We start from the raw sequence: 17,836 nt of genomic DNA, 5'->3' as shown, positions 1-17,836 counted from the left end.
GTCCACGCATGGACAAGAGAGGGAACATGATAGGAAACTAGGACTATGCGCTTTAGCAAACCTAGCAAAGCAGTGTTCGGGAAAAACCATTTTCCCAAACATACAAAACTCCTTTTCATGAATTTGCCAAGAGGAAATTTAAAATAATTAGGTGTTTTTTTTATTTTTTACACTATTTTTCTCTATTTTGGGGCGGGATTTCTCCTTTTGCGCTTGCACTCAACCAGCATTGTGAAATATAAAATGGCTCTTACAAAGATGACACCTAATTGTTGCAATTTCAATAGATTGTTTTTGTAGGTGAACTTGAATGAAGAATGTTTCTAAACTGTAATATTGTAACAGTCTTACCGAGGAATGGAGTGGTGGACAATGTACCTTCTCTGGCCGATGAAATGGCATAGGCTAGGCCATTCCAAAAATCTTCTCACTAAGGTTGTTTGGCATTCCACCCACCTTTTCCCTGCAAGGCTGGCTTTCTCCTTGCTTTATGAGTGTGTAGAAAGAAGTTAGAGTGGGGTTGGATGAATGCATGCATACAAATTAAATGGTAGGGATGTGATGAAACAAGAGAAATACACCACGTAACCATGTATAAAGTGATTTCTAATGAGATGATTCCCTAGTGGACACACATTTAAATAATGGTAGGGATGTGACAGAAAAGATATAGACCACTTAATTAGCAATGAAGCAATTGTGTGGGTGTGGAAAGATCAATGCTCGATGCTCGTCATTACCGACATCAAAATTCTCGTTAATGAGAGTTATCATTAATGGGCAATAAAGGAATTGTGAGGTGAAATAATTTTGGCTAATGAGATGAAACAAGAGAAAAGAGAGAATATAACTAGAAGGGATGAGGGTTGCATAATTAAGGATAATGCTCGCATATGACGCTTTGAGAAGTTGATGTACAATAGTGGAGGACGCTTGAGTTGGGAATGGAGGAGGAGGAGGAGGACCTTGCAAGAGTTGAAGGTGGACAGAATGCCAGTAAGCTTTGTGGTAAGGCTTTTGGAACGATCTAAGCTATATAATCCTTGGGGAGGGAGAGAGGGGGGGAGAGGGTATCGGGGGGGGGGGGGGGGGGGGGGGGGGGGGGGGGGGGGGGGGGGGGGTTGTGTGTGTGTGTGTGTGTGTGTGTGAGAGAGAGAGAGAGAGAGAGAGAGAGAGTCTCCCAAGGTGGTGGCAAGGAGGGATGGCTAGCCTTTTAAATGGACAGGGCCTCCTCCAATTTCTCAACTTCCTCCAATTTCCCCACTTTATAATCAATTCAAGTTTTATTTTTATTTTTATTTTAGTATTATTTTTTTAAAGCTTCCGTGAGATGTATAGATGCAGAAGAGTAAACCTTGTAGGGTACGTCTTAGGACCCCCCAAACAAAAATAAAAAAGAACGCCACTCTCCTGAAAACAACAGGAAAATGGGGGGAATCAATCCGGACATGTAACAAAAAGCTGCACTTGGAAAGCTTCTCCACTCCCGCCCTGATAGCATCACAAGAAATTTTGGAGGAATTCTCACAATAATTCCCACATTGTGACTTAGGGCCGAGTCGCACTCGGGGGGAGTTTAGGGTTAGGAGGGGGATGATATTCCCTATTTACAGGAAATCAGAAAAGGCTGGCATGAGATCCGAACGATGCCAGTAATCCCACCAGCACTTCGAAAAAGTAAGGGATTAAACGAGGGTTACGGAGGATTTTCTTTATCCTTGAATGCAGGAGTTCGGGAGCCAATCACAGCGCAGCACGCACGTTGGCCCTGTTGAGATGGTCCTTTCTGCGACAATTGGAGCTCTGGGTGCGACTCTGTGCAAGGACCTGCCCCCACTACCCCCCTTGGCCCGGGTGCGACCCAGCTCTTACATCAACATCATGAGCTTCTGCTCTAGAGGCACGGCATACCTAGCTAGGTACGATTGGGGGCAGGGGACCGCCGGCCCAGTGGGAGGGGGGCCACCGTACCTAGCTAGGTATGCGGTGCCTCCCAAGCAGAAGCTCATGATGTTATGCATTGTATGAAAAACACTGAAAAAGACTCCGTTTTCCTACATGAGAGAATTTCTCAATCTTCTTGTGCATGCTTGCACCCCCCCTTCTCTCTCTCTCTCTCTCTCTCTCTCTCTCTCACACACACACACACACACACACAAGAGAAGGTAATAATGATCAGTGTTCCCAAAACACTGAGTATTTTTTAACCGGCTAAAATTGCGAAATCCCTGCTACATCCCGAGCTTGCCTTCAAGAAAACCGGCAAAATTTCACGAGTTTTCGTGCAAATGCTTCAAATTTTGACCTCAAAACCGGAAGAGTTTTCAGCGTGCCCTTATTTTCTTCGGTTAGGTTAGGAAAAATGTTTTCTCGCAAGCCCCGATGATGATGCTTACTTCTTCACACAAGCCTAAAGAGGTAGTAGACATGTTAGACTCAATGAACATGTGGTATAGATACTGAGCTAGTGCTCGGGAAAAATCATTTTCAGAACCTTGCACAATTCCTTTTCAAGAGTTTTCCAAAAGGAAAATTTTCAAAAATTAAGCTAATTTTCCACATTTTTCTCAAAGTCTAGGCGGGATTTTTGAGTTTCAAAGCGGCACGCTTTTCCCGAGCACTAGATCATACAGCACATTGTTTACCACTGTTAGACCAATCCAATCCTGCAAAAGAAACATCTTTTTCAGCCTTGTTTTTCAGGAATATATACTAAAATCCTAGGTGTTTACCAAGGTTTATAATTGATACATCCAAAACTTGCCTTTGAAAATTGAGGTACAATGATAGCATAGCTGGGATTTTTCCATTAGCAACTCGGAAAATTACGCTACAAACCGGGATATGGGAGCACTGAGCCAATCCCATTTCGACGCAATGAGCAGTAGGGCACGAGGAAACGAAAGCAAAAGAGCTAGAAGACCATTCTTTCAGAGAGCTGTCAAAAACTCCTATTGAAGAGGAATTTTACTCAGCACCTACTACTACATTTTGATAAAGCTGACTCTGAGCCAGGTGTTTGGTAAAAGTCTCTCTTAGCTTAGCCTTGAGCCGGTCCGAAATTCAAGATAGCTGATGGAGAGGGGAGACGAGGAAATTTTCGACTCGGATTTTGCAAGAAAATAGTGTAAACAATGTCAAAAAATTTAGGTTAGTTTGCAAAATCATCAAGTAAAATTGGAGGCAAGTGTTCGGGAAAAACTCTCACCTTAATATCGTGCCGTTTTTTATTTCAAAAATGCCGGTTGAGGTCAAGAGGAAAAGGAGAAATTCCACTTCGAAATAGCGAACAATAGTGTAAAAATCCAAAAAAATAAACCTAATTTTCTGAAATTCCCTCTTGGCAAATTTAAATAAAGGAATTTTGTATGTTTGGAAAAATGATTTTTCCCGAACACTGATTGGAGGAGAAGGATTAGTGGCATGAAAGTTTTTCCCGAACATTGCGAGTATGGGGTGCCGGGGGGCTTGGGGGGCGGGGGGCTGAACAAGCCCTCAATAACAGTAGGTATTTTTTTTCCCCAAGTTTAAAATGCACATGCACGTGTTTCATGCTCGGAGTATGTATTAAGCTCTTTTTATTAAGGAGAGGTCCCCCCTCTGTCAGTGATGGAACTCTTTGGAAATTATGAAGCTGACGTAAAAGGTGGCATGTGCCTTGCTCTTGGGTGACAATTGCGGGCATGTTCCCCACAAGGAAGCTCTCTGCTGAAATGTTCAATGTACGGCCACCTCCATTATGCACTTGTCATTGCATACAAAAAAACCAAAAGGAGTAGCCACTAGTCTATCTCTAAAGATTTCTAAAGTATATTTTGTCTCAGGGTCTCCCTCTCTCTCTCTCTCTCTCTCTCTCTCTCTCTCTCTCTCTCTCGGTTTATCCTTGCATGTGATATGTCATACACATGTACATGCACACACATGTATGGTGGTTTTCTTTATAATCATGCTTACCTGTGCACATAATCTACAAATGCATATACACAAGATAAGCATCCCCCCCCCCCAACCTTCCTCTTGCTCTCTCTCGAAATCTCGCGCACGGGCACGCACACACACCATGGTTTTTCCATAATCATACAAGCCCAATTACAACTTTTTGCAAGTACATATACAGCACATGTGCATGTGTCTCCTAGAGATGAGCGCGCACGCGCTGCATAGTGCTTGAAAAAAACTTTTTTCCAAAAACTTGGCAAACCTACATATGTGAAACAGCATAGGTAAATCGACAACATTTTAAGGTTTTTACTGCGAATTACACTAATTTTTTCAAAAATTTGGGTTTTCTCACCTTTAAAGGTAAATTTCAAAATTTGTAGGTGGGATTACACTAAACGTAGGTTTTTTTCGAGCATTGGCGCACACCCCATGAAAAGCCAATAAGATACCTAAGCCACGCTCCTAAGCTTGTAGCAATTTGTTGCCCATCCTGGTTCTGAGTGCTCAAAAAGTGCAGGCAATATTTGAAACACCTCAAAATTGGTGCATTTTTTCCAAAGTGGCTAAGAAGGCCATTTTCGCAAGCCTAGAAAGCGAGGGATCACTCATACAAGGAAATTGAATCTTTCCATCCTCAAAATCATAGCAGGACTACACAATCTTTTTCACAAATTCTTCTTTTCCCACAATAATGTGATGGTTCGAGAGGACATGAAAAAAACATACAGAAAAGAGGCAATACAGAAATACTAGGAGCCTCCTTTAAAGGGTGTGGTGTTTATCATGAGAACTTGCAAAGTAGACAAATCAAGGAATTTTTTAGAATCTGGAAGCATGGAGGGATTAATGCTACAAGGAGGTCCAATCACAGCCGATAATTTGACGGTTGGTATAAAACCGAAAAATGTGAGGGACACGGACTCCAACATGATATTAACGCCAGCACAACTTTTCCTCTACTGCAAACAAAGCCTTTTGACCAAAAATCTTATAACTTCTCAAGGTGTTATTTCCATTTAAGCATTTACTATTTCTCTAAATCCTTTTCATAATTTCTTTCCAATATAACAGAACTCCTTAATTCCATCACTCATAAATTTTATAACCAAAGCTTGCACATCAAAAGAAAAAAAGCCACATCTACAGTGCCCTTTTGAAAACCTAAGGAAAAAAAAAAATCTGTTAGCAGCATATATTGAGAGAACTCCTTCAAACAAAAGCAGCATGAGACCAGGTTAAATAACCAAGCTAGGTCTTTCTCACAATGTGGGATAATCACTCAAAAGAATTTGGTGCCACAGGAAAATACTTAGCCATCCTAATTATCGTCAAATCTGAGGCTAAAAAATAAAATGAATGAATTATGACCAGCTAAACTACAAAAAGGACATGGATCATGAAAAACTAATGGAATTAAATACAGAGTAAGCACCGCAATCCCTCGTGTATCCTCATTCAAGTCAAGTTGCTAAGAAGCTATATATTGACATGATGACAGCAAGCCATACAAAAAGCTTGTGTTGAGTGTTCTCAGTCCCAAATATGAGAAGTTTCCTATAAGCATTGCACCCCATGCAATTGAATCTGAAGGCTCAAGGCAAGGTTTCCAGAAGCTCGTCATCTCTTTCATGTCTTTTCTGCTTTTAAACAGCAAAGATGAAAAAGCCTATGGATACATACAGCAAAAATACTGGGTAAACCGCCAAAGCTTTCCTGTTTGGTGAAACTGCAGCACTGACAAAAGGATAGGCAGCCCAAGAACTCCACGCAAGCGTTATGAGGACGATAACACCATTGATTATGGAATGGCTTTTGAACATGCAAATAAGGGCACCAATGTCTAAAGGAAACAAACAGTACCCCAAAAGGCTTAAGCTCTGGAAAAATATAATATGTCCACCCTGCATGAAGTGCAAACAGAAATAAGTTTTCTTTAACAAGAACAGAAATTATTTTTCCCTCTCAGAGGAAAAGCGATCAAAGAATAAATACCAGAAGAGGAAATTATTATTTCTTTAACAAGAACAGAAATTAATTTTCCCTCAGGAAAAGCGATCAAGGAATACATACCAGAAGAAGCACGTTCAAAGTCAGAATAACTGCTCCAGCGGCCAATACAGCAAAAACCACTGCAAACACCTTGGACTGCCATACACAAGAGCCTGTCAATTCTCAGCATAACAAGCTAAAACAACAAAATAGAGCATGAAGACAATGTAATGGTTAAGTCAATAACAAAATGACTAGGCGGATATAGAGAAAACCAAATGAGAATCTATCTAGATTCTCGGTGGCAAGTACACAGAAACTTCTGTAAGAAATGACAAGGCCCAATGCGGTCAAGGTTAAAGGGGATGAAGTGAGTTTCAACAGAATCCCTATCACAGAGAATGAACCCCGAGGATTCCATGCTCTTTAAACCCTTGCTTCCACACAATTGTGTACAATTTTGTCAGATCCAATCTGTCCACAGATCTATAATATACCCTTGATTACAAGGAAGCTTCTCACAGAGGTCATGCTAAAGTGAGTGCTTGGCTAAGGAACACAAGAAGGATGTACATGCTGTAAAGGGATAAGCCTTCCAGCCTATTGATATGAGTAATTGTGAATTGGATGCTGGTGCTAACTTTTAAGGGTTAGACTCAACCATAATGAAGCTTAGCACTAATAAAGGCACATACAAAGAATAAATACAATTGAAATGGCAGCTCAACCTGAAGCCACTGTGTAACGGGACAGCACTACATGCCAACTGAAAAAGAACAGACTGAAACAGACTTTTAGCACTTCAAAACAACTGAACCAAAAGAGAGAGAAAGAATCTACATGAGACAGAGTGGCGGAGTTCCACTCCCAGACTGCAACGGCCCCAAACGATGGCCTCCCTTTTGGTATTTCTTTATATTGCTTCACAAGGTACAACTCTGTGGCTCTGCTTTGCATCTCCTGCCGGTAGCATGCCAGAGAATGAGCCCACAAAACCAATTTAAAGGCCCTTGGTCATCCAAAAGCAGTTTACATAAAAAGCATCGAGTCTAAAAGCGCTGGGTCCAAAAGTATGCGCCCCAAATGGCTGTCCATACAGCGCTGCCATGTCACCCTCTTCAGCCCAATTCGTGGAAGGCCGTACACCTGCCACATCATCCTCTTCTAAGAAGTTGGGAGTGTGTGTGTGTGTGTGTGTGTCTACTTTATTTTTAGGCCCCATTGGACGGGGTTCGATAAATTGGGTTGGGTTAGGATTTTTATGGACGGGGTTCGATAAATTGGGTTGGGTTAGGATTAAAAATCCTAACCCCTTATTAAGTTTAGGCCACTCGGCAAAATTTCGTAAGTTGGTGAGGACTTTTTCTCCTGTTTCTGCTAGGGTTTAGGCCCCTCGGCCGGAATCTGCAGGTTGGCTAGGGTTAGGCTCAAGGGGTCCTTACCCTCTGGGTCTTCAATCACAAGTGGCTTGACATGTCAGCACTTTGTGGCACACTGCTTGTCCCAACAAAATGTCACACCCTTTTCATGCATAGCTTAGACAACAACTAGAGCATCCCTCCTCAAGCTCCATTAGTGCCATAGAGTAGGTGCAGGGTCGTGATGAAAACGGGTGCAATATACAGCATTCCTACAGTCTGCTCTGCCAGCTGTAAACACTAAAAATAGCCATATCGATGGCATGGCAACTAAGAAGCTGAACAAAACCCTACAAACTCGCATGCATGTGGGTGGCCAATCTAGGACACAAACTAGCCGCACAAAATTGAAAACTCTCCTATTGTGGGGAACCATGGAAACATTTAATAATTAACACCCTTTTCAGAACCTGATGCAAAACAAACTGGGAGAAACCAAATATATGATGCCAAAACTCTCTGAAGTCCCCAATTGGTTGGAATGTTTGATACATTGTCCAATGCAACCTCCAACCATAGATCTTCAGCCAGATCCAATCATGTCAGTAATGATGTCGCACCTCAAAGCTTCCTTATAACCATGAAACAATGGAGTCTTTGGTAATGGTAATGCAGACATTGACCGTCTCAATAATGGGCACGCAATCCACAGAGATTCAACTCTGCCAAACTTCCTATGGAGCTTAAGTGCCTCAAAACTAACATAGCTCTATACTCCGGTTCCGTAGGATAAGGAAAAACAAGGGTTGTCCGTCATTGCTTAATGACAGGGGTCTAAAGCCTACAAATATCAAAACTCCTATAGGGGATCACAATCTGTCAAAACCTAACGCAACAAGATCACATCAGTCAGCTGCGCAACCATAAAATCTTCAATCTAGATACCTGAGATGTAGCTAAGAGTACAAAACCACGCCACAAATATCAGTTAAGGCTTCATATAAAGAGAGCTCGAAACATGCAAACGTCCTATCTTACACATGTCGTCCTAACGAGCCACGCTGCCACATTTCGAACGGTTCACAAGTATAACCTTGCGGGATTACTCAAAGCACTAACAAGTTGGCCAATGGCTACCTTCTTTCATTCTAGCTATCACGTGCACATGGCTCTGTGTGCCACCTGTCCCTATATAGAAGTGTCTAGAATTCTAGGAGGATTAGTACCGGCAATTTCGTGAGCCTGTTCACAGAACCTACATGTCCGGACGAGTCCATTAGATTAGGTTTTCCAGTTTTGGAACCCTCTTTAATAAATGGATTGTACAAGTGTTTTGACAGACGTTACAGTACGGTGGGCATCTGGTATGACGTGCATGTAGTTTTAGGCTAGAGGAATCCAATGAGCCATTCCCCGTGTCGATTGGATTCCTAGATCAGCAAATGTGCGACAGTTTCACCCAGAAACTTAGCCCTAGTCAAACTTTTTAATAAATCATTTTAAAGATTTATTTTATAAGAATTCAGTGTTTTCAGATCAGCCATCGGGCCATGAGTTTAGAGGACTGGAACAAACAAACACTCCCTAGACCGTGCGGCCTGTATCACTTGGAGGTTCAAGCAATACAACCAAACGCTCCCTAGACATCCCGTGAGCGTCATTCGGAGGTTTTCCAGCATACAAGAAAACGCTCCCCAAACATCCCGTCTGCGTCGTTCCGAGGATTTCAAGCATACAACGAAACGCTCCCCAAACATCCCATCTGCGTCGTCAAAACAGCATTTCTCATGACTCCACCTGGGAGTAAATCACCAAGCATTGAAACCGGTACTAAAACCAGAGTCAAACATTTCAAATCGGCACAAAGACAGGTTCAAAACACATACCATCCATTTCAAACAAATTCCAAACAGGATCACCAAACAAGTTCTCAAGCAGAAGTCAAACTTAGAAAGCAATCTCGACATCAATCGAGCTCGAAAAATCGATTTTCAAGCGACCGATTTTCCATCCTGAAACCTGCACAAAACAATTAGGGTTAGGTTCCTTCCATAAGGTCGTAGCCGATTGTAGCATGATCCATCAGCTATTGGATAGACAATGTCCCTATGGCTGTGATAATAGTCCCAAGACATAGCAATCTCACTGGACCTCCAAGGGTATCACCTTGAGAAGAGACACCTGTTGTGAGATGTCCAGAAAATTCAAGTCGTATTCTGCTAGGGTTTCTATGGCAAGCATTTCAGAATACCCCACTCTGCCAAAAGTTGCAATACAAAGAAATATATCTCAAGGCATATAACTTCGGGGCAAAATTTTCTTAAAAGCTTGCCGAGTCCTTGGAACGTGCTGTTAGATTTACACCACTACTGCTTCACACAAATCTAGGGCACTTCCTTGTACGGCTAGTGTCTCCGGGCTGGCCACCCATAGCATAGGTTTTACCTTGTCCGACCGCTCGAGCTTGGGGCCGGCCGCGCACTTGAGTTGGGCGCCCACCTTTGGCACTCATATATATGGGACCAGGGGGGTACACATTTCATTATCATCTGATCATTGTATTGAGGGTCTCTTGTTCTAGTAGTCATGGGGAGTTGATCGCCCCCTCTTCCCTACTCGAGCGTTTTGGTTTGTGCTCTCGCTCTCTCTCTCTCTCTCTCTCTCTCTCTCTCTCTCTCTCTCTCTCTCTCTCTCTTTTTCCACACACGAGCACTCTCACATGGTATCAGCAGCGAGCTTTTCATGGTCTTGAGACCTGGTGCATCACCTTCTGCAACAAGTTCTCCTCCCAAGGGCTGGATCAGCCAGCGTTTTGCATCAGCCAGGCAAGCGATGAGACATGCTAAGTTTTCATCGCGGAGATTTTTCTCTCCACCTGCGTTTTTGCTCTCCCACATGGCGATCACCTCGAGTCAGCAAGCGTTGGCCTCTACAGAAGAGGGGGAGCGATGGGCTTCTCACTTACTGGATCTTGTCCCAACCAAACCCGCCATGCATCCGGGGCATTGCCGTCTTGGGCCTCTTCATTTCCATCAGATTTTAGCCATTATACCCTGCTGTTTTCTCTGTTTTCAGCCTATCAAAGGCTGTTACTTTGATTCCCCACCCTCCCCAGACCCTCTGTACCGCTCAGGACCCTGCCGGGAGCATACAAGCAGGCTGAAAATCACTGGACAGCAACGTTTTCATCACCTCACAGTTGCGTTTTTGGGTGGACAGCAGCCACATGGTTTGCTTTTTTTACAGAGGATGAGGTTACCTCCTGCCAGGACACCATCCGATGGTGTTCCATGTGGTCTCTCAGTGACTGCTGCAGTACACGGTATCTTCGACCTCGGCTTGATCATCTACGGGCGTATGATCCTTGGGAGATCCATTCATTCCAGCCATCATTCGGCGGTTGCGCACTCCAGAGAGGGTGACTTGTGGTTTGCTATGGACACCCCTATGCATTCATCAAAGGAGTTCACACGAGATATGGCCATTCTCATGGCATATGGGATCACGACATTCCCAGAGAAGACACCACCATCTTGGGTGGACAGGCACTTACCACTTGACCTCGACACATCAGATCACTTGCTTACACGGAAGCATCTACATGGACTTAGAGAGAGGATCTTGGATCTCTTCTTGGACAGGTTAATTGCTTGGATCTACACATTAGAGTGGAACTTCAGTGCTTTGGACTCTCTTGGAGAGTTTACTGCCACAAACTGATGACGTGGCAGCACACTGTACGACGGATTGATGACATGGCACTAGACAGTACGGATAATGACGTGGCAAATAGTACCGATTATCGGGATTTGCATTGACATGCTGACGTGGCAAACAGTACGGATTTCCACGTTGTGCATTGACTGCTGCTGACGTGGCAGGCTGTACGGATTTTCGAAAATTATGTTGACTGCTTTTACCGCAGATTTTTGGAAACAATTGCTTTTGGAACTTTTGCTTTTGAGTTTAACTGATTTTGGGGCTCTGCTTTTGGGAACCCTTTGTAAGAATAAAAGAGCCCTAAGGGCCTCACTCTTGAGGATATCTGGACGCAAAGTCTAAGAGTTGAGGACCCTTCGGGAGTTGTACTTTGCTCAAAGATTAATATAAAAGAAATACCGAGAGGGACGCCAATCTTTGGGGCCAATCTCTCTGGGCATGGAACTACGCCAGGCCGTGTCGACCAAATTGAACTGGGATTTTAAAGTTGTGAAGTATTTTAAGTGATTCTCTCTTGTGTTGCAACAGATTCTAGACTTGGGGTGTCCAAGTTTGTTACAGTGGTATCAAAGCATCAGGCGTGTGCTTTTCTCAAAGCATACCGGTCCTATCAAAGAGCAGGCAGGGCGCTTGGGCACTTTTTGGAATTTAATACTGATATTAAAGAATCTTCATGTCCCGACCCTCGACTTATTAGCCACTCCCAACCTTCGTACATCGTGCATCGGGCGTGCTCCCGTCTGCATCACTGTCTTACATGGCATAAAGCCATAAAGAATCCCAAATTACACATGGGTTCTCGTGGAGAATCTCACAGAGATAACACCTCCCAATTGAAATCAGGCACGGGAACTGAAGAACAGAATGAAGACTTGGGCAAAAAAAAATTGGGTGGAGAAGTTTGCCAGTGCAGAATACAAGCGTCCACTGCAGGTTGATGTGGTGTGAAAAGGTTGATCAAGTACTCCAAATCTCCGAGATTTGCGAAATACGTGAAGGATCACCCGATTGATGAGATTCACTCGAGATGGCGTGAGGCCATTGATTCTCCTCTCAGGACGAGACGACAACTGAAAGGACAGACGAGTGCAAAAAAGGGGAAGCTTTACTCGCAGGAAGAGTTGGACAAAACTGTTGACCAGAAGATGAACCAGATACTAAAAAGGACACTGAAAGAGATCTTGTTGTGCTGAACATCTGGTTGTTTGTGAACAAATAACCGGAAATAGAAGCGAGGAACTTGCTTCTATATGATTGGGAAGCATGGAGCTGGACATCCACTCTTTTGCAACAAGGTGAGCCATCTCCTTGCCTATTTTGTAGATGAAATCAAGGATCAGATGGTGAGATCAAGAGCGCCGACAGCTCAGGAATGAATCGGATATCCTTTCGATTCGAGATAAGAATGATGAATTTGAATGACTAAATGATTACATATGTTGAATGATTCTAGTGCATCAAGATTCCCATATGAATGAGATGACTGGATGTTGTGGTGAGCGCATCAAGAGTTCCTACGGGATGAGATGGCTACACAGGGATCTAGGTGCATCAAGACTTCTGGACGGATGAGATGACTAGATGATTGAAACATTGTGTCCAGTATGAATTAAGTGTGTGAATGAAGAACTTTGAAACAGGAATTTTTGAAGATGATTATTGATTTATGAGATTAATGTTGTCTGATAGAACTTGCTAGTTGTGTGCAAATAACAGGTGAAATCGATGATGATGAATGCAATGGGGAGCAATGACTGCTCCAAAATGAATCCGATAAGTATACTAATATAGAAGAACTCTCTATCTATGAACAGACAATACGATTGAGAATGAGATGATGATGATCATTCCATCTTTCAGTTCCTGCACTCAAACAAGTCAAGTACAAATCAATCATTTTCATTTTCGGGAATTCCACTTATAAAATCATACATCAGAATACTACTCACCCCTTTAGTATCCCAAAGGGGACATCAGTGACTCTATTCAAAATCGGGGTAATCCGTTGACAAAGGGACAGAGTGACTCCCCTCTTGTGCAAACCCGTTGCACTAGATTCATCCTCACTGAAGTCGAGGTTCTATCGGAGTAGACTATGCTAAACCGAATGCTTCAAGGTAAAGTTCCAAAATCTAAGGAGTATCTGCTAAGTCCTCCTCCATCCACTTCGCATCCAATGCAGGATAGTTCTTGAACTTAACCAAGAACCGTCTGATCACTTTAACTTTTATCTTTCACCTTTGTGTGCCAATATATGTTTTGGAATGAGTATCGCCTCGCTTTCCTCCACTTCGGGTTGCTCATCTGGCTCCCCATCATCGGACACATCGCCTTTAAAAGGCTTCAATTAACTCACATGAAATGCATTGTTGATATTCCAAGTATCGGGCAGCTTCAGTCTAAAGAAGACATCATTTATCTTTTCTTTTATCTGGAAAGGGCCATAATACCTCATGCTAAGCTTTGGAAACAGCCACTCCTTTCTCTTTTTCTTTCTTAGGTGTGCCTTCTCAAAATGTAAGAGCACCCAATCGTCTTCCTTTAATTTCAAATCGTGAAGGTATCGATCTGTTGCCTTCTTGTATCGTTCCTGAGATTTGCTAAAGCCTCCCGGACCTTGGCAAATGCAATGTCCAAATCCCTCGTATATTGGTCGACTTCAAAAAATTTATCTTTCGTGCTAAGCAAGGGTGGAACCTTCGGAGCACCTTCAATGATCTCAAATGGCGCCTTCCGCATCGAAGAGTGAATCGGCAAATTTCACCAAGGGAAAAAAAAATTCCCATTGAGTCTTCTGATTAGAAATGTAAGACTTCAATAAATCCAGTACGACTGAAATTGCAATCTTAGATTGTCTGCGGGTGGAAAGATGACGAGAACTGTAACCGTGTGCCAATGTTCTTCCAAACAGCCCTCCAAAACAAACTCGTGAATCGGGAATCTCTGTCAGAGACTATTGTCTCAGGCATGCCATGTAGTCTAAAAATCTGTGCAATACACAGCCTCGCTAAATGATCCGGCTTGACTATTTTCTTTACTGGAATGAAGTGAGCTTGCTTGCTAAATCTATCAATGACAGTCCAAATGCCATCATGCCCACTCTGTGTCTTCCAGAGATCAAAAATAAAATCCATTGCAATACTTTCCCAGGGGCGGGTGGGAATGGTTAAAGGCTGTAACAATCCTTGTGCCTTATGCCTGTCAAACTTGACCTTCTGACATAATAAACAATTGCGTACAAAGTCGTCCACATCTTTCTTGAGTCTCGGCCAAAAGAAGTAACGCTCTACACCTTTCAAGGTGGTGTCAATGCCGCGGCGACCTGTAAAAGGTGGACAATGGCACTCAATCAAAACCTTTTCCCTTAACATCTGTGTAACGCGCAACATCATTTTCTTCATCGAGTAGCCATCCCGTATGGTATATCCCGCTACTACCTCCCCATTCTGTATTCAAGTGAATATATCCGAAAAATCGTGATCTGTGGCATACTAATCAACCATGTACTTGAAGCTTCTATAATGAATCACGGAAATAGCCAAGACTAGCGGCTTTCAAGACAAAGCATCCCTGGCGTAGTGATCAACCATGTCCTCGAAGCTTCTATAATGAATCGTGGAAATAGCCAAGACTAGCGGCTTCCTAGACAAAGCATCTGCCACCAAGTTCTTTTGTCCCTGAACATGGACAATCTAGAAGTGAAACTGCGACAAAATATTAGCCCACCGCATCTGCTTTTCCGAAAGCTGCTTCTGTGATAAGAAGTAGCGTAAACTCTGATGATCAATGAAGACCGTAAAATCGGCTCTGAGTAGGTAATATCGCCACTGAATAAGAGCATGGATCACTGCCAAAAGCTCTTTCTCATACATTTGTGTTGTCAATTCTGGCCTTGAAAATAATCGGCTTTCATAGGCAATCACATGGCCTTCTTGCATTAAGACCGCACCCAGACTACGACCACAAGCATCACAATACACTTCGAATGACTTTTGCAAATCCGGCAAAGTCAATACTGGTCCAGTAGTCAATTTCTCTTTCAATGTCCAAAAGGCAGTCATCTATGTGGGTCCCCACGAGAAAGGGACTCCTTTCTGTGTCAAAATGTGCAAAGGGGAAGCTACCTCTGCAAACCTTTGAGTGAACAGCCGGTAGTAAGAACATAAGCCCAAGAAGCCATGAACATTCTTCAAATCGAGCCAATCACAGGGTCCATCTGTACTCCTGTTGCTAAGACGATCTGTCCCAAGAAGTGTATCTCCGGTAAGAAAAATTCACTCTTTTTGGCGTTGATAACTAACTTGTGATCTCGCAATGCCTGAAAGACCTGTAGCAAATGGTGTCTATGTTTTGCTTAATCCTTGGAGAAGACTATAATGTCATCAAAGAAAGTGCCAAGAAATGGTCTATACTCTTGGAAAATCCTATCCATCATTCAGTTGAAAGTTGCTAGAGCATTGGTAAGGCCAAAAGGCATCAGCAAAAATTCATACAAACCGAAGCTCGTCCAAAAGGCTCTCTTGTAGACATCTCCCGATGTCACAAACGGGAGCGCATAGCAATATCGAATATACTCGGATAAATAGAATTTATCACTTAATACTGAAGCCAGAGGATATAGAGAGAAATAGATAGAGAGAGAGAGAGAGAGAGAGAGTAAGAAGATCGACACAGTACTGGGACCAAAAGATGGGTTGGTCCCCCCTCGTGATAGTATCTTTATTACTGAGGAGAAGTCGATACAAGCACTTGAACCGAACATATTACCACATTCGTTCTAGAATAAGACTTGATGGTTCCTGCAAGCCTCAGCTTCCTATTCCTAGGGCAAAATTCCGTTTCTTATTCCAAATCCTCAAGAATCAAGGTTCTCCCCTCTAGATCTCACCTTCCACACTCAGGGTATAGCATTCCTGCAACCCTCTCTTTTGGCTCGGTTTCCAGAGTCCTCTTCCAGCAAAATAACTCTGCTTTCCTCGGACGGGAGTCCTTCCTTGGAAATCACAACTTCCAGATCCTCAACTCGAGAGTCTACCACTCTTGGATCCGTGGATCTACATCACAAACTCGGGTACAAAACCCTTGGGCTGATTTGGTTGTAGTTCCTCAGAGCAGTTTCTCCTACAGAGGCTCATGCCTTCCTCTACTCCTACTCCCTCACTAAGAGGAAGTACACCGGCAAACAAATACTTAGAGATCATAACATAAAAATCGTTACCTTCAAAGTCTCGACGCTCAAAACGCAACTCAGTTCTTGAAAAGCATCTTCTCGGAAGAGATCTCTGCACAAAGGATGCTCACTTCCAACCCCACACAAAAGAGGTGTGCTCTCGGGCTCCTTCTTGTAAATCATCCCTGTCTACAACGTTTCTCGGCTGAAAAACAGAGAAAAACAGCAACTTGTCGCGATGGAAATTCTCTCTATAGATACTTCTTCGCGATGGAACTCGCGCACTGGGTCTTTGCGACATCTGGTACAAGCGAGGCAGCCATAGGCATCATGGGCGGCATCGTTTGTGGGGCGGAGAATCTGCAGCCCATCTCCTTGTAGCTAGCGTTGGCTTTTTCCTCCACCTCTTGCTGCCAGAACTGGGATTTCTGGGGCTTCAGAGAGAGAGAGAGAGAGAGAGAGAGAGAGAGAGAGAGATTTTGCTTTTTATTGCTACTGGCAGCCGGCAGGAATAGAGGCTACCTTGCCGGCAAGGATAGGGGAGGGGATGGAGCGCCAAAAAGAGAGCGGGAGAAATCGCTGAAGTAAGAGAGAAACCATGTGCTGCTGATTTTTGCTACTTTATTTAATCATAGGCTGCCCACTTATAAAGTGGACGGCCGGTCACCTTTTAAAAATGGTCTGAACCTGCCCAAAAACTTAATAAAACCTTATAAGTTGAAAACAGTGCTTCCACAGCACTTCCCATGCGTCCATGGATGCAATTACATGCACAGATGCAATGCAGACATAGACTTCCTCGCCGAGAAGCATCTGCTTTCCCGAAAAGACCCGCTTTCTCAGAAAGTATCCGTTTTTTCCTCAAAGTTTCCTCTGAACCCATCTTCATTCAAGTGCTTGCTCTTCCTTGTGCACAATTCTAACAAAGTTCAGAATTTCCTCTTGACTATGGATATTCCCTTTCTGATGCACCCGTCACCCACCTTGTGATGCATTAGGAATACCCATCACCTAGTCCTTTCCTACCGAACTTACGGTACAATCTCCTTCACGGTGCTCTGTCACCCATCCTATGACACATTAGAGATGTCCAATCGAGGATGGTCGGATACTTCTTCCCGATGCTCCCTATCACCCATCCGATGTGATGAGAAGTACCCGTTCCTGATGGCCTTACAGATATTTCTGTTCACAATGCTCCCGTCATTACTTTGAATGATGCACTAGGAATACTCTGTACTCGGATGACTCCAATGAGAAAAACCCTCTCACTTAAAATTTCAATAATTCATTTAGAATTATTTTTCCTAGTGTTCCAAGCGAGAAAACCCTCTCACTTATAAATCCAATGATTCATTTAGAATTATTTTTCTGTCAGATAAAGCCAATTTAGCAACATCCCTCTCACTTATAAACAGTTGTCCTCAACTGTAGAGATCCAATTGAATTGCCCAGGAGAAACTGAACAGATTCCAAATATTGCTTAATGGTGAGTTGAGCTAGTCCTTTCTCAAAAGAGAACTTAAAAATTAAATTAAACAAAAATTCAATAATTCAATACTTACCTTACCGGTTCATGTCATTCCATTAGTACCTCGAGGATATCCTTCACCAATCATCAAAATTACGAGCCATGTAAGAACTCGTCATTCGCGTC

The 17,836-nt window shown here is 43.1% G+C and overlaps 1 protein-coding gene across 1 annotated transcript in view; it reads right to left on the bottom strand.

The window, feature by feature from the left end:
- Positions 1–5,336: 5,336 nt before the first annotated feature.
- LOC147463195 (protein YIP4b-like) overlaps positions 5,337–17,836 on the bottom strand; it is a 65,755-nt gene continuing 53,255 nt past the window's right edge. The window contains exons 2-3 of the mRNA XM_086487704.1: positions 6,013–6,087; positions 5,337–5,843 (exon numbers count right to left, since the gene is read on the bottom strand). Coding sequence (XP_086343830.1) covers positions 5,586–5,843; positions 6,013–6,087 — 333 coding nt within the window. The 3' untranslated portion in view covers positions 5,337–5,585. The remainder of the gene's footprint in view (positions 5,844–6,012; positions 6,088–17,836) is intronic.

Source organism: Adiantum capillus-veneris, chromosome 2 (assembly GCF_014529385.1).
Source record: "Adiantum capillus-veneris isolate H3 chromosome 2, ASM1452938v2, whole genome shotgun sequence".
Taxonomy (NCBI): Eukaryota; Viridiplantae; Streptophyta; class Polypodiopsida; order Polypodiales; family Pteridaceae; genus Adiantum; species Adiantum capillus-veneris.
Note: the sequence above shows the minus strand (reverse complement) of the source record. Positions and strands in the feature narration are given on the sequence as shown.